The sequence below is a fragment of the Larus michahellis genome, chromosome 4 (genome assembly GCF_964199755.1).
Source record: "Larus michahellis chromosome 4, bLarMic1.1, whole genome shotgun sequence".
NCBI classification, from domain to species: domain Eukaryota; kingdom Metazoa; phylum Chordata; class Aves; order Charadriiformes; family Laridae; genus Larus; species Larus michahellis.
In genome coordinates this window covers 93,660,380-93,682,195 of record NC_133899.1, presented here as the reverse complement: position 1 = coordinate 93,682,195, position 21,816 = coordinate 93,660,380, and the positions used below count along the sequence as shown (strand labels likewise).

At 48.2% G+C, this 21,816-nt stretch overlaps 1 protein-coding gene across 1 annotated transcript; it reads right to left on the bottom strand.

Moving 5' to 3' along the window:
* Nucleotides 1-363: 363 nt before the first annotated feature.
* On the bottom strand, nucleotides 364-21,112 carry DISP2 (dispatched RND transporter family member 2). Its single transcript, XM_074586640.1, has 8 exons — nucleotides 20,981-21,112; nucleotides 12,704-13,150; nucleotides 10,336-10,365; nucleotides 8,092-8,215; nucleotides 7,007-7,122; nucleotides 6,432-6,550; nucleotides 5,373-5,470; nucleotides 364-4,742 (listed from the first exon to the last, which is right to left on the bottom strand). The coding sequence occupies exons 1-8, from the start codon at nucleotides 21,058-21,060 to the stop codon at nucleotides 1,326-1,328; spliced, it is 4,431 nt and encodes a 1,476-aa protein (XP_074442741.1). The 5' UTR covers nucleotides 21,061-21,112; the 3' UTR covers nucleotides 364-1,325.
* Between the last annotated feature and the right edge of the window lie 704 nt (nucleotides 21,113-21,816).

The following is a 21,816-nucleotide window of genomic DNA, read 5'->3' as shown; positions in this document are numbered from 1 at the left end:
GAGGCAGCTCCCGCGTGGGGAGGATTTCTGTCAGTGCTGGCTCCCAGCCCGAGGACGGCCCGGTTGGCCGAAACACCCGCCTGAGCACCCAGAATGAAAACGGCACTGTGAAAACGCAAAACTGAAGTACCTTGCATATTTCAAGCATTCAAGCATTTACTAGCTTTAAAAGACATCAGGCAGTTGTGGCCCATCTCCCAGCGAGCTGCGAAAACCACTTGTGGGTGTCAGAAGGGGCGAATCTTTTTAAGATGTGTATTTTCCTCTTGCTGGTTATATTGGAAAATATATTAGGCGCTTAAAAGATGAAGAAAATGAACCACAGTGTTCCTGGTGAAAACGAAGTATCACTCAAATGTAGGAAAGTTTGTCATAAGTGTTTATTTTATGTCAACTTGTATAGAGAACGTTTTCTCTTTTTAAACAGATAAAGGCAAGGAAGTGCTTGTTTTCCTGTTTGTTTCTGGTAGAGAAAAAATGTAAAATTCAAGATGCACCAGATACGCAAATTTTAAAAAGTTACATGTTTGTGGGGAATGCCTTGAGTGGAAACAAGCTATGAAGACGACACACAAAAGCACTCGAGTCACTGAGGGGACGGGGACACTTTTCTCAGAGGAGAAATCTCGCACTGAAAATCTTTGGCAGTACTAGAATTTCTTCTGATAAAACCGACTGAAATTGTTACTGAAAATAGATTTGGGCTGGATTCTGCAGCCTCCTCCGTGATCAGTATGAGACTGTATCAACTCAGAAGTCTCGATAAGATTTTTTTGTATTTATTTGAACTATTTTTATGAGATCCATGAACCTGGACTTCACATAAAGCAGTTTCTGATTGAGTAGAAAATTACTTTCTTTTATTATTAACAATACACTCTTCACTTGATATCTAGACTTTCAATAGTTGTGGGTTTGAGATTTTTTATTTTTATTTTTTACATGAGCTCTCTTTCTCTGTTGTTAAATATCTGTTAAATATCCCCATTATTTCCCTCCTATGTGACCATGACAAGAAAACAAAATCTAATCACGTTGTAGGAAATGAGAAAACAGGTTTACTCAATAAGTTTTGCAGTACAGCTGTGAATGTGGCACCAGACACTGGAAAGTCAAAGGGTTTGTACTCCATCAAGATTGATCTCACATCCTCTCACTAGTATCAGATTTGCTGGTTCTGTGAAAACACAGGTATTTGCACAGCTGACATACTAAGAAGTAGTCTCAGCTCTAGGAGAGGTGGGAGGAAAAGACGGATATTTACAGTTCCAGGGAGATTTCGACTTCCCCTTTCCATAGCGGGACAGTTTGTTTTCTGCAGAGTTTCAGCTGTTGTAACCAGAACTTTGTGCGCTAGATCGTTTGATCCAAACATCGGGCATGTCTGGTTGGCTGTTCGGTAACACAACCGGACCTTCGCTCCCTAATCCGTATCGGTTTTTCCATGAAGAGCTGTTCTGCTGCGATGCAGCTGGAGAGATATCAAAGACAGTCTCCCTCAGGTCCAGCCGCAGGGTATCTCTCTTGCCGTTCAAGTAACCTCTCTCTGTTTGACTGTACGAATCAGACAGCTCTAAGACATCAGGACAAGAACTGGCTGATTCAGCAAGCTTTAGGCCTTGCTCAAAATCACTAATCGACGTCTCACTGGAGATGTTGAGCATGTCGAAGGAGCTGCCAAGAGAACAAAGGCATCTGTGAATTTTGTAGATGTCAGCAGCAGGGAGATGGCTGTTGTCTGAGGTATAATCCGACTGCTGCTGGGCAGTGTCACTAGAGCACTGTGATTTATTGAGCTGCCCTTCTTCTTGCATGCCAGCCGGCTGGATATGGCCCAGCCCAGCCCCATCCCAAGCTTTCGGGCCGTATTTTCGACATTGACAATCTCGGCAGAGTCTGTCCCTGTGAATTTCTGCTCCTGAGCTGCTGTGCTTGTACGGAGAGGAAGTTTGCAAGGCAGGACACTGGCACAGGTCAGCCTGCTGGTCTCCAAGGGTCTCCTGCAGATTCTGTCTCTCTTTGTCTCTCTCTGTCATTCCTATCCTGGGGCATCTGTTATCTTCAACTTGCGTGTCTTCAGAGAGCACTGACGGCCGGTTGGACAGCTTGCTTGTGGAAGTGCTGTTGTCAAAACTGTCGCTGAGTTTTCTGGACAAGGGCTGGAGCTCATATTGCTCGTTTGCAGTGTTGGACTCCTGGACCTTCCGCAACCGGTTTTGCTTCTCACTCCCCCCACAGGCAAAGCTTCCATTCAGCCCGGAGTCATCGGAATAGTCTTTCATGGTGTGGGCACAAGGCCAAAGGATCTGCCCGCAGTTCTTCTCTGGGCCGAAGAAGCAGCACAGTGACTGGAAGAAGAAGCTGGCAAACCCACAGCTGATACACTTGATCATCATGATGAATATCCCCAACTTCCTATATGCCAGGACCGTCGCAGGCAACATAATGACCCCTGCAGCGAAGAGAGCAGAAGCTGCCATGGCTGTGGCACAACTCATCTGCTTGAGGGAAAAGGCCACTCGGCTCAGGCGGTCTGAGTGGGGGCACAGATGATAGGAGATGCAGTAGTTGACGGTAAAGTCAACGGAGAGACCTACTGCAGCTGAAATGAAGAGAGACTCCACTGCGTTGAGCTGCCATTCCAAGAGGACTAAAAGGCCAACGGTTACCAGGACAGTGCCTGCAATGGCAGTGACAGAGAAAACGCTAAGGAGAACGTTCCAGGTAGTGAGCAGCAGCACCACAAAGGAAATAGCTATGGAGAGCCCCATGACCACCATCGTTTCTGTGCTGAGACTGTGCTGGAGATTGTATAGCTCTAGCTTACTGGTAAACCATCCATTCTGAAGCCCCACGGGGGCAGTTTTCATTTCCTCTGTTACCCAGAGGTTGATTTCCTCATAGAATTGTTTGGCTTTGCTGTAGTTGAAGCTATAGTGATAAATAGTTTGAAACTGCAGCACTAAGGCAGCGAGATTTCCCTCCCCGTCAAACCTGAGGCCCAGATCGTACGTTTCTGCCCCTTCCCGGCCTTGTTCCAGGAGCATCATTTTGATGCAGTGTAGGAAGACTTCGCTTCCATAAGGGAAGGAGAACTGGTTACAGCAAAGGTTGAAGCTGTGGTCTCTCTGGGAGCACTGGCGACTGTCCATCCACCTGAGGAACTCCTCCATGAAGCACACAGTAGATTTCTGCTCTGCATCGGGGTAATAGAAAGTTTTGTTCTTCACTTTTTGGCAGAATTCGAGGAGCCACTTCTGGGCATCAGGGTTTTGGATTGTGAAGGTGATGTCTGACACCAGGGTGCCATTGCTTTTTGGATTGAAATGGTCCCCGTTATCCACGGGCAGAATGCCCCAGACTATCGTGACAGGCATACGCTGCCCTTCTCCATGCTCCAGCCTCTCAAACATGAACTGGTGGCAGTACTCAGAATCGTACCTCTCAAAGGGGTGGCTCAGTCTAAACACCTGGACAGATGATGTCTCGAGAGTCGGGAGCTTGAGTTTTGGGTTGGAACAGGAAATGTAAGCACCTCCTATCGCTAAGGCAGCAAACCAGCAGATCCAGATGTACCGAAACTTGATGACCCCACAAGGCAGAAGCTTTTCAAATAGCAGCTTGGAGGTTTCAGACAGCGTGTTCTGGAGACCCCTGAGAACATAATGGAGGGAGAGAGCGACTCTCTTGTGGCCGGTGTTGTTCCAGTAATCTTCTGGCTTGTAAACGCAGGTCGTTGCTATGTAGCGCTCGTACAGCACAGCCGAAGAAGGGAGCCAAGTCATCATGAATACCAGATTCACCAGCACGGAGGTGCCCATGTAAATAGCAAAGCAGCGGATGGCTATTATATTGCTAATGTAGCTGGCATAGAAGGCAGCACCCATTGTGAAGCACGATGCCAGCATGAGATACGCAAAATGGTGCATGGTTTGACTCACCCACTGGGAAAGCCCAGCGGAAGGGTTCTGGCTCTTGCTGAGGTTCCAGAGGTCGAAGAAGACAAAGGTGTGGTTGGCACAAATGCTGCTGAGAATGACGACTGCTGTCAGGTTTACAAAAGGGAAATAGGTGAATCTGAAGGCCACCTTGTACAAGAAGTAGGAGATCATTAAAGAGCTGACAACAGCGAGCAGGACCATCAAGGTAATAAAGACTGAGCGTAAATAAAAAGAAATGCTTAGAAAAATAGCTATTATTGCCAGGACTGGATACTTAGTATCCAGTAAAAGATAGTGCTGGAATAGTTTCTGTTTAAGGCCCAGGTCCATTCCAGTGATAGATGTATAGTTATCAAACAGATCCCAGGATTCAAGATTGTCTAAGTAGATCCCCATCATAGATGCACCTTTCCTTGTAGGCAAAAAGAGCAGGCTGTATTTGAGAGATGGCACTTGGTACTCCATCGTCTGGGGACTAAGAAAGTCTCTGTCGACCAAGAAGTGAAGAAGCTGGTAAATGGCATTGAAGCGGGTACATTTCTCTGGGACTTTGGCACACTGAGAGTGTTTCTGTCTCGCAGACTCAGGGCCTATGCAAGACGGAGTGAGGATGCCTTTGTGGTAGTCTGGAGCACAGGCACGAAGGAGGGCCAGGGTATGGGAGATGTCTCCTTGGGTTATGTCCAAACAAGATGACCTGTTGTACAGGACAGCAATGTAGTTCCCCAGAGACCAGCTTGGGCAGCATTCGTTGGCTTCAGTACGTTGGCAGAGGTCTCTAAAGTGGACATGTGAGCGTATCTGAAAAACAGAGGAGGGAGCATCATGTCAGACCCTCTCTGCACGCTTCATCTTGCAGCCCCATAGTGCTCCTTGCTCTGTGCAGTAATCCTCCCCTCCGGGTGTACAAGCCATGGCTTGCCATCCTCCCAGTGACGAACTGCAAGTGCTACAGTTACTGAAACATGCTAGCCTTTTGCAAAAATTAAACCCTGCCCATTATTTATATTTTATAACCTCCAATTTGAAAATTTGGATCCTATGGCAAGCACAGCTAATCCAATTAAATTTGCCACTTGCAAAACTTGCTGTCACAGTCTCCAAGATGACAGCTCCATTTCGGTAATTAGGTTCTGCTGCCCAAAATTGTCAGCAGCTTCTAATGGACCCCTTTGGCTTCTGGACCAAGCTCTTTTCCAGTGTTCGTTTATTCTTGTTTAATGGCAGCTGCAACTTTGCAGCTGGACTTTAGTGACAGGTGGAATCACCTGTGTATTGCTAAGTAGGTAAAATGCTTTGGAGTCCTCTAGGCTGAAACCTGTTCTGTAGCTTACGTTATTTTTTGTCTGGCTTTGTTTCAGCTAGTGGTTAAAGATTACGGCAGCCAGAAAAGAGTCAGCATCTATATACGTTCTTCCTGACATTACTAACCTTGTCTTGTTCAATTTGACACATGGACTGAATAGCTTGCAAGTTCCATAAACTCCCAGCAGTCGTGGACATAAATACCAGCTGGGAATAGCTCTTTTCTGAAATAAAGAGGAAGAAAAAAAAATTTAAAAAGGATTAGGTAATGAAGATGAATCAGGCAGGCTGTTTGGAGTAGACTCTCTGTGCATGGAAAAAACCCATATATGTTGCTGTCTATACGACTGCTATGGAGGACTCCCTGAAGGGACGCAGGGCACAAAGACAGTAGTTTGTCCTGAGTGGTACGGTCTGCCGTGTGTGATCTGACCTCTGCTCCTCGCTCATCTGTCAGCAGCAGGAGAGCAGTGTTGGGACATTTTCAAAATACTCTCTCTGCGGTCAGCAGGCTTTTGGTGAGTGTTGGCGTCTGGTTCTGCACCCCTCGTACAAAGAGAGGGGCTCGAGTTCAGCCAGAAACTCCCAAGGACCTGAGGGTTTGGTGTTTGACTAGTTTCAGAGGTGAAGTAGAGGCAGGGAAGGGAGTAGAAATATCGCATTCTACTGAGTAGAGTCCATTCTGAGACAAATTTTGGGTGTCTTGGAGTTTTCCTCTTTTTTTCTCTCCAGCTTTTACTGCCACTTCCATTTTCAAGAAGAAAAGAAGGAACAGGGAAGGAGTGGAAAGAGAGAGGGAGTGGGAACAGAGAGGGAGTGGGGTGTATGTCACTTTTTCAGAGTATTCACTTTTGATATGGGTAAATTGTGCAAACATTAGTCCTTTTACTGGTGCTTTTAAGGCATATTTCTAAAGGGGAAAAAGAAGCATGGCAGAAAGTTAAGGAAAAAGAACTCTACTCTTCTCCAGAATTTCAGAACAAGCTTCTTCTAATCACTCAGTTATGAAGTGCTGGAAGATCACTTTCCAAAAGGCGGCACAGGTTTCACAGGGTGGTATTGTATGCGCTGCTTTCTTAGAGCACTTTTAGAACATTTCCCTGTGTCCTAAACCACTTTGACAATTCTGTGAGCTGTTGAGTTCTGGGTGTGCAATACTTATGACCCCATCAAGATTTCACTCACCTGGGGGACCACAAAAGAAACCATCCGCTCCGTAGATTTGTTCCACCATTCTCCGTGTCCTCGCTTCTTGTTCTCCCTGGGCAGCCTTCTGTCCTCTGCTAATGCCAATGTCATCATAGCTAGCAAGAGATCAGATTATTTGTGTGACTAGAGATCATCTGGCTATGAGTTATGTTCACTGACAGGGCTCTGGTGCCACACATAACACTGCTGCAGCAATAAAAGGTGTCATAGTCTTGAGAGAGCACTGCTTGGATGGCAGCTTTCAATATTGGGTTGACTGCATGAAACTAAGTGAGAAACGGCATCCGCTTGTGTAGACATGCTGAGTCGCCTCTGCGGTTTCTTAAAGGTAAACAGTGACATGAATGCATGAAGAGTTTAGAGCCTAATTCCCGGTTTCAAGAATAGGGAGCCCAAGTCTGCTGCAGGCAAACAGCCTTTAAACTCTCCAGTGCCTTGATCACTTTTAAGCGTAGCATATATGTTGTAATTCACATAGGTATCTTGGAACATCGAATCTGTAACTTTACAGCCAACATCCTCCTCACACCCCCATAACCAAACTTAAATACCTTTTCTTCTCAGCATAGGGAGAAAGGGAAAAGGTCTTCTTGTAGCCTGTGTGGCTCTCTACGTTCCTCCACACAACGAGCTTTCTGCCAATGTCAGTATCTCGTGGCTCGAAACCCTGCAGCCAAAGAAAAGGGTTTTGTCATCAGCTTGCATTTTAGCTTAGCTTAGCTCTCCTTAATCCTTCTCCTTGACACAGAAACTGTATGAGATTATTACTCCATCTTGGAGAGATACACAAATTGAATTTTCCCTGGAAATATTGCATCCCAGAGCTGACAGAAAGAAATATTTCTCCTTTCCTTTCCTTTTTGGGCAAGGATGGCTACAATTCTCTCTCCCTGATCTCATAAGGCTCTTCTCCTCCTCCTCAGGTAAAATAGTCACTTACAGAAATGGGAGTAATTTTCCTCTTCCTGGACAAACTCTAGTCTATTCTTTCTTTCTCAGGATTTTTCCATTAACGAGAGACAGGGATGACTTTAGAAAATGTGGGATTCTGCATGGAAAACAGGACCCTGTGCAGCAACGCTTGGAACAGGGCAGCCTCTCCATTTCAAGAGCCTCCCACACAGGCTGTAGGAGCCAAAGCCAGATCCTCCATCCAACCTCCGCCCAGCCTAGCTGGTGCTTTTGGGCAGCGCCAGCCTTCCAGCAGTGGAAGGGGAGCAAAAGGAGCAATCCCAGTTTGTGCTGGCAGTGTCTCCATACAGGGTGAGGGCAGTAGTGCGAGTCCACAGCACTGCTGAGAGGTGGCTGCCGCTGGCACAGGCTGTGCTCTTCCTGTGGTGTCACAGAAACAGCGAATGCTGTGCATTACTCTGGCACATTGTGTTCATCCTGAAGGAATCCTGCTTTGGTTGCACGTTGTGAAGATGTGGGTTAAGGACAGCAGATCACTGATAAACATGGTCATTTTTGCTAGCGGCTTTAATGTCCTTCTTGATTTACTGTCCTGCCTCGCCACCTCTATCTGCAGAGAAGGAAGGCAGCATAGGCTCATTTCATATGGCAGAAAGAATATATCACTGGTTGGCCCGTGGATTTTCCTTACGTTCATGTTGACGTATTGTCTGAAGGGACTTACCATTAAGGGTTCTGAAAAGTCGGGCAAATTTCCAACAAGCAGGCCAGCTAAAGTGCAAACCACAGCTGTCACTGAACACAGCACCAGGACGGCTATGGGCCACTCCGCGATCATTTGAGAATAACTGGAATCAACAGGAGAGAAGAATGCAGCTGTGAAGGCGCTTCTGCTGTTAGCACAAAACCTGCTGTTGAACCACTGTAGTGTTGGTAAAAGGAAGTAAAAGAATTAGGGCTTTCTGGTTTGAGCATTTCTTTATTGAAAAGCTTAGAGGCTCTAGTACAGCTATTAATGAACATATTATACCTCCAACTGGATGCTTGCAGGCAATTCTAATTAACTTGGGTAATTACATTTTGCCTCCGAACATTTTCCTGCTTTTTCAATCAGAAATAATAAAAACCAGACTCTTGCATCCTAGGGCAAAATGAAGCTTTAAATATTTAACTTAAAAGATTGCATTTAAAAAGACCTTCTTCCTTTTTTTACCCATCGTGCAATGTAAGCTAATGGCTGCCTAACAGTTTGGCCTGTAGATTTTCGACCTATGGACCCTGGAGAGTCCTTGGGCTATTCTGAAGGGTCCTCTGAAGATCACTAACTAAAGCAAGTCCGTTGGCATTAGTCTAAATTCACTCATTATATAGGGGTCTGCCTTACTGTTGGGAAATGAATGGACATCTGCACAGTAAAAAACAATGGAAACCACCGATCGGATGTGTGACCGGTGTTAGGATTGACAGCAGCATTCAGGGAGTGGACAGGTGGCTTCAGCATCCACAGGATGAGGGAATCTCACCCTGCTATCAGCCTCAAAACCAAATGCTGAACCTACAACACGAGCATTGTGAATGCAGCAGACCAGTTTTCCTTCGGGGTTTGGAGAACACATACAAGCCCAGAGGCCAGGGCTGTGCCTGGAACACGTATCAGTGTGGAATGGTGGCACACCTATTTTTAATGACATTTCTATGCAAACAAAACCCTTCCAGAGAACCAGCTTACTCTGGCCAAAACTCTTGCCAGTTACTTTTGTTCTTAAGATCTGGCCTAAAATTTTCCATCCAAGGTCTAGTTTTCTTTTGGGACAAACTGTGTCTCCTATAGGATGATCTATCGGAGTTACTATCCCATGATTTTTTACCAGTGCAGGTTTTACTGCCTCAAGATTTTTGTCTTCCTCAAAAATATCTGTTGAGATATAAGATACCGGAATGGGTTCCTGCTCTGCTTTGTCAGGTTCTAGGTAGTTCTTCTGTATTCTGATGTATTTCTGAAATATAAGAAATTCTTTGTTCAAAAATAGTTGACAAATATTTGAGCTTCATGGGGAAGTGCAATAGTTATGAGCTTTAGAGCGGCTGCGCCAGTGCGTATCAGCCTCAAGGTGTAATGTTCCTGCTTGCCTGCTCTTTTGCTTCTCTTGCCTCCAGCTTCACCCAGTCAAATAACGCAGCTATTCCTCGTAATTAGAAATCATCACAAGCCCTTCAAATAGCTTTCCACATGACTTTTGGTCAGGCCTGGTATTTTTTTTCAATTTAAGACTGCTTTATCAAGTTTGTTTTCATAGATGAAGTCTTTGCTATGAAAATGAACAAAAATTGCCCTTCACGCATTAGAGTACATAATTTCTGGAGGCTGTTTTGGGTGATTCCACGTCGAATTACCAGGGGAAAAACAAAAAAAAAAAGAAAAAATAATCAGCTGCAGTGTCTGATGATGGAAGATACCCCAACCTTCCAGAAAAAATAGTTTACAAAAATCAGCTTTTAAACAGAAGTTGAAAGCAATCAAATTATTTTAATTTTGAGAAATGTATTAAAAATCCTCTGTCTTTTTAAAAGGTGAACTTATGTCATGGGTGGGCTGTCGTTCTGATTGTTCATCTGGTGGGCCAAGCTGGATTAATCCTATATCGATATAGATATAGATATACACACATGCATATAGAATTGTTATATATATCTCAAAAGCTATTGTATGGACTAGAGCCAGGCACCTGCCCCAAGAACAGCTCTGAAGACAGTGTTGCTATTCATTAATGCAGGTTAAATTGATCTCACAAGCAAGCAGATTTTTCCGCCCGGATGGGAAGCCCTGAGCGGGGAGCGCTGCCCTTGCCTCTGAAGCTGTGCCGGCCAGGGACATCACCAGCAATAATACCTTGCCTTTCGTAACAGCTGGGTGGGAGAGCAATGATAATAGGGTAGAAGGACTGGAAGCTTTTGATATTAAACATACCTTTTTGGCATCCTGAAAGCTTTGTCATGTCTGCAGACAGAAAAAAGAAAAAGGTGTGATCATTTATTATTTTCCTACGAGACACAGTGCTGTTCATGAGCGAGGTCACCCTGTCAGGGGCTGTAGAGCACCAAGCTGAGCCATTGCTGCAGGAGTACTGGCACTGTGTGGGTTAGTCTAATGAGTAACAGAGTCTTTCCCTCTCCCGTTGGCATTTTAACCAAACAGGATGGGAAGACACGTAGTCACTCCTCGGTTTTGCCCCTCTAAGAAAACCCCGTGGAAGGTAATGGACATTAGCAATGTAATCCCATAGAAATCACACCACAGCTCTATCCAAGAAAATCTGTCCGTTTTAAGCACTTTTCTACTGAATTTTTAAATTGTGTCTTGACAAGAGCATACCTCTTTATTAAATTTCATCTGCTGGACTAGCAATGCCTGTAGATAGTTTTTATTTCCTGTTCAGCTCAGCAAGGATTTTCCAAACAGGTGGCTCTCATTTGTTTCCCGGGCCCTTCCAAAGACAGTGTTCGTCCAGTCTAGAGGAGCAGAAGCCCAGTGGAGCTGCTGAAAACATTTCACCAGGGTTTCCTTCACAGAGGAGCATTTGTCATTCCTAACTGTAGGGCTCTGAGGAACGAACTTCCCCAGAGGGATCCAAGGTTACGTTTGTTAATGAATCCCTAAGAGCAAGCTTTCCTCTGACAACAGAAAAGCTGCACCTCAGTGGCTCACCATATCTGAGGCACCTTTCATTCTGCTCTCTGTTTCCACTGAAATGTCCCCACGGTCTTGGGATGCAACGCAGCTTCCAGCAAACTGCTCCCAGCCCTGGCTTCCTCCTCCCTCCAGAGCCATGCCAAGCTCAGCTCAGCAAGTGCTGCCTCCTCCCTTTGCTCTTGGCTTAAACTGGGAGAAGGTGCTGCTGCCCTCGGACATCTGCGTGGGGCAGATGGCCCTGCTCTGTCCCGGGCAGGCAACTGGTGACCTTGTGGCAGCGTATCCTTCCTGGCAGGTTGTTATAAATGGAACAAATGAAAAAGCAACGGAGGAGAGTTTCCCATGGAAGAGTCACTCTCAGCGGCATGCGTAACAAATTCTATCATGTTTTCCTCATCACGCTGATGCTCTGTAGATTTGGGAGAGAGAGGAGCAAAGAAAAATCCTCACCAGATTATTAAAGAGAGGTCTCTCTGGCAGCACAGTGCCCATCCTGTGCTAATTCTCTCACAATAGCTTCTCAAGCAGATTTGCTTGGATTAAAAACCCCATTCTAGCATTATTATGTTATCACTTTTCTGTCTGCCAGTGCTGCACATTCTGCCAGGGATTTGCAATCCAGCTGCGTTTCCTACTTAAATAACCTGTTACGGAGATTGTAGTTGACAATTTTGTTGATAGCATATGAGCTAAAAGGGATCCAGGCTCCATTCCTCTGGCTGCAATTGCTCCACACTGCAAACACAAGCAAATTAAATCCTCTGTTAATGGCTAGAAAATGAGACCATAAAGGGCTTTTGCACCTAACCCTGCACCGCTGGGCAAAGGCAAGGAAGGAATCCTGTGCCACCTTTTGTCGGACTTTGGTGGCTACTGCTGTAGTAGCAAAGGGATCGTGGTCTTTGGTGCCCACAGTGGGCTCCAAAAGGCACAGGCAGCAAGGACGGATGGTGCTGGAAGGGGCAGAGGCTGTAGCTCAGGCTGCTGGGGATGCCCATCCCTACGCATCCTTACAGCGCTGCCCGAGAAACATCCACCACCCAAGCTCTCCACGCAAGTGGAGTTTACCCGATTCTGTCACGGACAATACAAAATTTACACCCTTGTTGCTGCGCAACCTGGAAAACCAAATAATTGTCCCCACTTTTGTATTTCTCACTGTTCAGCTGTAGCCAGTGCTTACCCTCTGCTGCCTCTCCCTAACAGCACAGGCAGCAGCTTCAGTGGGGGAAGAAAAAGAAATTACCTCTGATCTTATCACTAATAAACTCTGCCAAGATAAAGGATTAGCCAGCTGGATGTCTTGGAGTGCAAAAGGAGAAAATACAAAGATCACAGAAGATGGGCATTATCACAGCTGCATGATCTAGGAGCAACCTTGGCTTTATCCAACGAGTCACTTTGAGAAGCAAATCCTGCCTCTCCTGGGGTGGGAATGGCAGCTCTCCGTACACCCTCCACAGGGCCGGCAAGAGCAGACTGGATCCCTGCGTGCATTGTGGGGCAGCTGCCATCCCAAACTGAAGAGGAAAACCATGTTTTGTGCATCCTCACTCAGAGCCTCCTCATCCCCTCCTGCTTCCCACCCAAAAGTTCACGAGATGCTTTTTGAAAGCCCCTGAGCCGCTCTCCGCCTGCCTCTTACCTGACTGTTACAACGTGATGCTGCACCGGCCGTCGCTGCCCGGGGGACCACTGTTTCCAGGGGGTTTCTGAGGCCTCGTGGTGGGAAGCTGGCGTGGGATCACCGCTGGAAAGGTGGGAACACAACATGGGCCTCTCACCGTGCCCAGGGAGCGGGGGGAGGCCATAGCTGCCTCGGGGCTCCTGCTGGTTGCAGGGGTAATACAGGTGATGCTGCTGCGAGTCCTGGGAGCTCGATGGCACCTGGCCATTGGACTGGGTGGAGACTGGCCCGAGCGTGTGGCTGGAGGAGGGCAGGTGGTCTCCCCCCAGCCTGGGGGATGCAGGAATGGGGCAGTGATGGACTGGGCAAATTCTTTCCCAGGAAGTGCCACTGTAGCTGGGCTCGGTGTTCCCAATCTCTGGCATGGCGAGACAGGTCTGGCAAGGTCCTGCATTTTGTTTTTCTCTGTGAAAGAAAATAAAGGTATGGTAAAACAACAAAGCAGTAGAAAGGCCATGCAGGGAAATTGCATCCTGCAAACTGGAGACGCTCAGAGGCCTCCCACATAACACAAGATGTAAAACTTTGCCCACTATTTGCTGTACCAAGAGCCATTCTCAGGGCTGAGCTGGATTATGGTTTTTATAAAGACATCCATGACTCAGTCACTCCAACTGATGGTGTGTAGCTCCAAAAGTTTGAAAAATTGGGTAACATTCTCTCAAACAATTCTCCAAGATATTTCACTGTGGAGGGAGCAGAACACGCTGGCTGGTGATAACGGCAGGGTCCTGACTCAGGACCACAGAGCAAACACAGAGATCTGGGGAAACAGACACCAAAGGAGACTGCATGTGAAGAAGACGCTCAATTATCTGCGCTTCTTGGGAAGATGACTTTGATTGCGCTGCAGAAGGACTGGCTCTGCTCCACCTTGGGATAAGTAGGAGAGTGAATCATCCCCGGCACTGAAAAAACGGAACAGTGAACTGTTCCGTGAACACAACTGATGGCTGTGGCGGTGTAAAAGGGGCTTCAGCCTCCAGCCTGGCACATGCCCTGACAGCTCCCAGGTCCGGCAGATTCCACTGGGCTCTTCAGGATCGTTTTAGACATACAACTCCCAAGGGTCTCAGCAACAGATGTTACTGGTCTTGGTGTGTAGGAAGGGGATGGGCTAGGATCTCTCAAGATCTTTTGAAGCTTGACTTTCCTCTGACTGCTCAATTTACTGAGACAAAACATTTGCAGATTTCCATTCCCAAGCAATGAGGTCTCTGCAGGATACACTCTCTTCTCTCCAAGGAATTAAAAAAATTATTCTGTTCCTACAGTTCTTGATTTATGGAACCTGAGAGGTTTTGCTAGCTTGGGGCAAGTTTGAATAATACTTTGAAGTCTGGTTAGTCTGCGTGACACCAAAACCACCTTCACACACAGTAGACCAAGGTCACACTGACCCCCAAAATGCCTTAGGAATTGCTGTCTCAGGAGATGCAGCTGGCCAAGGCGTCAGGGAGTTTCAGCAGCACCCCGCCATCTGGAGCTCGAAAACAAAGCACAGTATGGAAACACCAGTAGTCTCTGGTCCTTGTTCAGGGCATGTGCCATGGTGTCTACAGCTGACTTATATGTCTTCCTCTAGCGTCTGCAGTTGAGGATTAAGTATGATGAATGATTCAGGCCAGCTAGAATCACAAAGTGTCTCAAGTCATCAAAGAGTTATGAGTGCTGGAGCAAGACTACAGTGAGATGAATTTTAGCCTGAGGCACCTGATGCGACGTGGGAAAAAATGAAAGCAAAATGTTTGAGACGGGAATATTTTTGAAAATTTGCGGAGTGCCTCTCATTTCTTTTTCAGATAGCCACGGAAAAAGATGGAATTTTAGCAATCACAAGTCTCTGGAATTGCACCCAAAGTTAAATGGCATAATAATATCAATGACAAAAGGGAATTGAAGAATGCTATTATCTCAGTAATGCTTGAAAATTGGTATTCTTTCCAGAAAGAGGGCCATATTGGCCTTGGCAGCTTGTGCTGTGTACTTTCCAACAGCAATTGAGTTTATCAACACTGAGAAACTATATTTCGTGATTGTACAAAATGGGCTTATTTCATTAAAATCATCACAGCAGAGTGATGTTTGTGGTGGCGGTTATACCAGTGGAGACTCACGTCACAGACATCGCACTCAGCTCTACTTGCACAGCGTACCATTCCAGGGACTAGGAACAAAGAAATCTTGACTGCTTAGCCACCATCAATGCTAATTTTAGCTTTTGAGCCAGAAGACAGCTGCAGCACCATTACAGACCCGGGTGGCACCTTCATGGGTCCTCATTACAATGACACTGACTTCAGAAGCAATAACTGACGTTCAAATGCAGATTTTCTGACGCTCGGGCTGTGCAGGAGGGGGGAACTACATGGGAGATTTTATTTTGGGTCATCAAATTCCTTTGCTGAATATTTTTTGGTAGTGGCCAAGGAAGGAGAGAAGAAATGGCAAATTGATGTATATCTGTGTAAGTGAGCTTCTTTGCGTCCTTGGAAGAGGCCGTACACCCAAAGAGAGCAATGTCGGACAGAATCTGCACAACCGTTAACGTTCCCTATGACAACAGATATTCAAAGTGGCTGGAAATAAGTCAAAGTTTGCAATGAAGCACGTGCCAGAAAACCAGCAGCCAGATGTGTGCACACCCCACTGAGAAGAGGTTGTCCCCAGCAGTTCCAGTGCTGGGTTGCCTCTGCTCTGCAACCCAAAATACCAGTGAGACTTGACCTAGACCAATGTAGCAAGAGGGAGGGCTGTTGGCCAGAGCAGGAGCTCCTGAACAGATTGTGACGATGATATCCCACTCACCCACAGAATTTATCAAACGAATAATATCAACCACACTGCCTGAAGTCCTCGCTGTCCTGGCACAGATGGATTAGGGGCAGGATTACCCAGCCTTTCAAGCACGTGATTTGTGTTACAGCTCTATATAAAGATAGTTTACAACAGAAGACTACAAATTTGTCACTGGTGTTTATGAATGCAATACATGAGATTATGAATCAGATGCCAGCAAAGCTGTTTAGGAGATGTCATCTCAAGTCTTCTCTGGAGTGGTTACAGCCTCATCAGAGCCACCCCTGCCCTGGGAGGGATTCAGCTCTGCTGGCGCAGCACAGGGCAGCTGCGCTGCAGACAGGTGAAAGAAAGATTGCTGTCTGTGGTAGTCAACATATAAAATGACATCTTTAATTAGTCACTGCCCATCTGTACTAATTATAGAACCAACCTGACTGGAGGGTGCTACTCACCACATCCCAAACACACAGGGTTTGGTTGGGAGTGCTGACCTGCAGAGTCCCTCTGTCCCCTCTCTCAGGCTGAACGTGTAATTCTTCTCACTCTTCCCACGTGTCCAGTCACTGAAGTGCAGGGACGTCTTCTGTGGGGTTCGTAGCTGTGCACTATCAGGGAATTTTCATCAGAGCCGGGATTGTGGTAGGGTTATGCTTTGGCAAGGTCTAGACCTTTTCTCACTCCCTTTTTGATACCTCTAAGTTACTGTTTTCCCTCTACCTTGATCCTCGTTTTTTCTAATTCCTAAATTTCCTAATTTAAGTGGTTTTCTAACACTTAAATAGGTGATGGTTTCCTACAATGCATAATAATTCACAGAGACACTGCTGCTCTGACAGCTTGGGCTTTTGGTATTCCCACATCTGTACAATATTTTTTTTTTTAAAAAGCAAAACCAAAACTATTTTTCATTTAAACGCCTGGATATGCATAGGGGATTGGGACCAGAGGCTTTTTGTAACTAAATTAGTCTGATGGTTTTACTGCCACGTCTGCCTCAGCTGATGGTGAATATTTAACACCGGCCAGGACAAAAAGACTTTCACAAAACACACTTTGACGATGGGCAGGGAGATGCAGGAAGCAGGCAGTGAAGAATTCCTTCTCCATTAAACCCCTCAGCTACAAAACCTCCTGGTGGGGAAAGCAGATGACAAACTCTTGGCTAGCGCAGATTGCCTCCAGTTTTTAAGCACATACGCTGATGTATTTGATGTTAATATTTCACTTGAAAGCCCATTCTTCTTGTTTACCATCTTTGCTGTGAAATACTGTCAAGTTCCATCCTTCCCCCGCACGTTGTCTCTTAACTCAAACCCCTGCCTGCTCAGTGACTTCATATTTTAGAATAACTTGGGCTCGTTCAAATCATTCACTCGTGACTCTTCTTCATTATCTCCTTTTCAGACTGGACAATTACAGTTCTGTCAGTCGCCCTCCGGGTATGAGTTGCCTTGTGCTCGCCTCTCTCCAACTCCACGACGATGTGACCTTGGTTATCCAAAATCTCCAGGGAAACCTGGAGCTCACAAATAATGATGGGTTTGGATAATCACTGCTGGCAGCTCTGCAGAATTCGAGTCTTCACTGCTACACTCCCAATTAGCCATAGTGCTAGCAGGCTTAACGTTTGATCTGCTGAGGTCTGCACCAGAGATGGAGGCTGGTCCTTGTTTGCCTGCAGCCACATCACTGTTACTTTTCTGGGCCTGCAGGACCCTGAACTATGCTAGAAAAATGGTTGTGGGGGAGTTTGTGACACCTGTTTACTGTCAGGCAGAAGAGGTGGGCAGAGCACCGCACTGGGCTCCGCTTGCCACGCTGACACTAGCAAAGATTAACATCAGGGGAAGCAAAACATTTTTTTTAAATGTTCCTTCCCAGTCTGGAACCATGTCAGATGCTTGACATTTTTGGGACTGAGTGGACAGAAGTGTCCCAGCCACAGAAAAGCCAACAGGGGCAGCCTGACAGCCTCCATTTTCTTCTTCAAGCTCAGCTGGATGCAACCAAAGAGATGCTGGGAAAAGAGGAGCTGTAGGGCAAGGGGTAGACTGGAGTTAACTGCTCCTGTTACCCATGACAAGGAGATGCATTTCTCACGCTATTTGCTTCCCCATCTCTTCCTTTGAGATGTCTAGACAGTATAATAATCCAATTTATGGAACTACTCGAGCCACTTGGAGCGCAGCAGTGTGTTTCTGAGACAAGTACCAGGGCACAGGCAGTCCTCCACGTGGGGGAACCACCAAAAGGACTGAAGCTTCTTCTCACCAGAAACCAGGCAAGATTTCTAAGGTGACAGCTTTCTGCCATTCCGCCTCTGCTGGGCCGCGGGGCAGTGGCAGGCACTGCAGAGTCTGGCAGGAGCCAAGGGCTGAACGCTGTGAGTCCCCCCCAATGCATGGGCTATCTCCCTCCCCCCAGAGACCAGCCTCCCGCTGTGAAGCTCAGACTCTGCCCCGCAGAAGGTGTCAGCAGGACACGGCTTTAGCTGCCCACCTCCCCATCAGCTCAGCACCGCGGCCCCAGCCAGAGGGTTTGCTGGAACCACGCCGTGTCGGCTGCCTGCCCCCAGCTCCTTCCCCCTGGGGACGGCATCGCTGCCAGCACACGGAGCTGCGCTCGGGCGGAGGAAGGTTTGCGGGGCAGGGAAATGAGAGCATGTGGTCACCATCCCTCTCCTCAGCCACTCCATCTCTGTAGCATGTCTCAGGTCTTGCTTCCCTCGGAGCCACACAGCAGCAGAGCGCATGCGTCTCTGAGAGAGCAGAAATGGACCAAAAATATTCCGCGTTTTGAAGGAATGGCTTCTTCATTGTCTGCCTAATGCCACCCTCATCCCAAGAGTATTTCTATAAGCACTTCCTTTTTTTTAATAGAAAGCATATCTCACCCTCTGCATACTAAGGAGAGGATCAGGAGAGCAGCACTTTGCATATGAAAGATGGGAAACACCTACCAAGTGAATGGAGCTGTCTGATGCCTGAGTCAAACCACAACTTCTCCTGTTGACAGAAGAATCTCAAGGGGAAACAAAAACAAGCAGGAGAAAGGGCAGGAGTCTGTGTCTTGACTACAACCAGAGCCCTTTTTCCCCAGGAACCTTTGCTCAATTAGAGATTACGCACTGCAAAATTTCATTCATAAAAAAGAAAGAAAGTGGTTTTATTTTCTTGCCCTTTTTTTCTTACTCTAGAAAGGTTTTGCTTGCATATCAGCTGTATAACTTTTCCCAAATGAAAAAAAAAATCTTTCTGAATTAAACCCATGTGCTACAGGTCAGCTTCCATCTAGATTAATGGCTTTTTCTTTGAGAGCTGCAAATGACTTTTTAAGAATGGGGTTTTATAATGGAATTTAAATAGAGGTTTTCTCTTTGAACGTACCACCAGCAAAACAGCAGTGGAGCTCTCGAGAATAAAGAGCTCCTTTGCTTGTGTTTCCTAAGGAGCCGAGAGTGCCATTGCCCACGGATTAGGGAAGGGTTCAATGCGTTTCGCTCTCGCCTCGTTATCTCGCTCCCCTGTCTGGCTGACAGGGAGAAACGGGCACCTCCTGAGCAATTCATCTCCTCCTTAGGCTGGGTGAAGCCCTCCTGCACCGAAAGATTCCTGGCTAGCTGTGATTTGTTTTGCTTTTTCAGTCTAGCAGCAGGATAGTGCATATCCTTGAGAAGACCTACAATCTTTTTGTTAATGAGACTCCTGAGTAGGTTAAATCATCATGAAAAATTAATGAGACTGCAAAACACTGCTTCCCACGTAGTCTGCCAAGGAAAGTTTAGTTTTATAATCCTCCCCATTGACTCGTCTGAAGAGCCTTGCCTTTACCCCCAGCAGCTACTGCTCTGAGGTGCAGGTGTGTGTGGTGGGATCCCGCCAGCCCCAAAGGGCTGAAGATCCGCTCCCAGTCTCCAGTGCCAGAGCAGGACTGGATGCACTTTGTTCTGTCTACACCGGCCGTGTGAAATGCGCTGGCAAAATCATGTTTGCTAAGCCTTGTTTTGAAGAAAAATAAACAAATGAAACAAAAAGAGGAAGGAAAACAACACCTTGCTATCCCAGTCTGAAAAAGGCCAGAGGGCAGGCAGTGTTCTCAAACACCTGTATTTTTCTGATGATGAATTGAGCACTGATGATAAAGAGCATCAGCTGGGGCCAGAGGATGGGGACTAGAGAGCTAAGCCTTTAGCGGCTCTATGAGGGGCCTTGCATAAAGAAGCATTTATGTTTACGCATGCTCAGGGGTGAGAGAGCTATCTTCTTGTACTTTATTGCATACATTTTAATTTCTGAGTGAGCAGCCTGAGTGAAATTCAAAATACACCTGTTTCAGATGGCTTAAGTCATCTCTGTAACTTAACTCTTACAGGCCACAGCATTCCTTTCAAAAGCCCTGTTTGAATGCGCAAGGATTACTCAGGCAAGCAGAGCTAACAGGGCTTCAGCCGTAGCTCTGACCCCACTGAATGCCCGAGATTTAAACCCCTGCCGGATCGTGTAGCAGTCACTCAGCGAGCACTGAGCACCACAAGCACACTGGCCTCTGGCTGAGATCTTCAGAGCTGTCTGAAGAAAAGAGACTGCACCGTTGGTTCCCCCAGGCAGGTGGGGATGTCTCAGCATGGAAATCCTGTATCACACCGAAGCGAAACTCTCTGGCTTTCAGAAGGAATTTGAGTGCTGCTGACCTCGGGGTGCACTCTGGCCAAACAGAATCTGAAGAGCTCAGAAGATCTGCTGCCTCCAGTCTTAACAAATGGCAATGTGCTTGCAAATTTGGGGATGGCTCCTTGCCCATGATTATGGGCTTGTTGACGTTTCCACAAAATGACAATGCTTGTAGCTGCCAACCTGGCTTAAGACAGCAGGTAAGGGAGCATATGGCGCAGCGGGGAGCAGCTGAGGGCTGCAGGGGTTTATGGAAGAGATCTTTGGAGTGAAAACCGTGCTTGCCCCGAGCCTAGCGCAAAGAAGACTAAAACATGCTGAGCTTCACCAACAATAGCTCACCCGTCTCTGCAGAAGGGAGAGCTCACCGTGTTGCAGGATAAAAACCTGCCAGGGAGGCTGAGCCAGGCCATCGTCCCCAACAGAGTGGGCTCTGCATGGTGTGCCTGGACCAGCCCAGGCAGCATCCACATCGCCCAGCCCCAACCGAGGGGTGGGCAGCTCGGCAGGCAGCCAGGGGCTCTGCCCGCTCTCCCGCTGGGAGGACGGGACACACCTCGGTGGGGCCGGGGGGCTGTGCCCAGCTCCGGCGACGCCCTGGTGGCACCGGCCACCTCCACACCCACACAGCCGGGGGTGGTGGCGGTGCGGCAGCTCTCACCCGCCGGGACGCCGGCTCGTCCCCGCCGCACCGGGCACAGCCCTCGAGGGGAGGGGAGCCCCCGCGCCCCCGGCCCCGCCGTCGCGGCCCCCGCGGTCGTACCTGGGCGAGGCGGTGCGGCGGCCGCGGCGGGTCCCCTCGGGCCGCTGCTCCCGGCGCGGCGAGCCCGGCGCGGCCTCCATGGCCGGCGGCGGCGGCGGGGCGCTGTCCGCAGCCCGCGGTGCTGAACGCTCCGGGCGCGGCGGCGGCGGCGGCAGCGCCCCGGCGCGGCTCCGCGCGGCGCTTGCGCGGGCGCGGAGGCGGAGGCGGACCCGGCGCGGGCGGCCAATAGCCGCGGGGCGAGCGCGGGCCCGGCGCTGCCGCTGCGCCCGGGAGCGCGGCGGGGGGGAGGGGGGAACACCGACATCGGGCTGCCCGGCGCCTCCCTCCGCCCCCGGGGCCAGCCCCGCTCCGGGCAGGGTGCAGGGCGTGCGGGGCAGGAGCTCCGGGGTGCATGGCGGGGAGGAAGCAGGGGCTTCGGCAAGCCTGGAGAGGGAGCAAACCGCCTCCCCCGGCCCCAAAATCCCCTTCCCGTCCTCTCCCCGAGCAGTGCTCCGTTCCTGAGGGAAGATGCTTGGTGAGGATGCAGCGAGGGGGACTGTAGGCTCAGGCAGAGGCAGTGCACAAATCATAGAGTCACAGAATCATAGAATGATTTGAGTTGGAAGGGACCTTAAAGACCATCTAGTGTCAGCCCCTTGCTATGGGCAGGGCCACCTCCCACTACAGCAGGTTGCTCAAAGCCCTGGTCTTGTTTGGGTGGCAGTGCCCTCATCTCAGCAGTTGTGCTCCTGCTTTGGCCCGTGATGGGAAAGCTCCCGGGAGCGCTCGCAGACCCACCTGGCAGGGCAGGGCAGCATTTTGAAGTGTGTGGGTTCACCCTCTGGATTTTAGCAGCA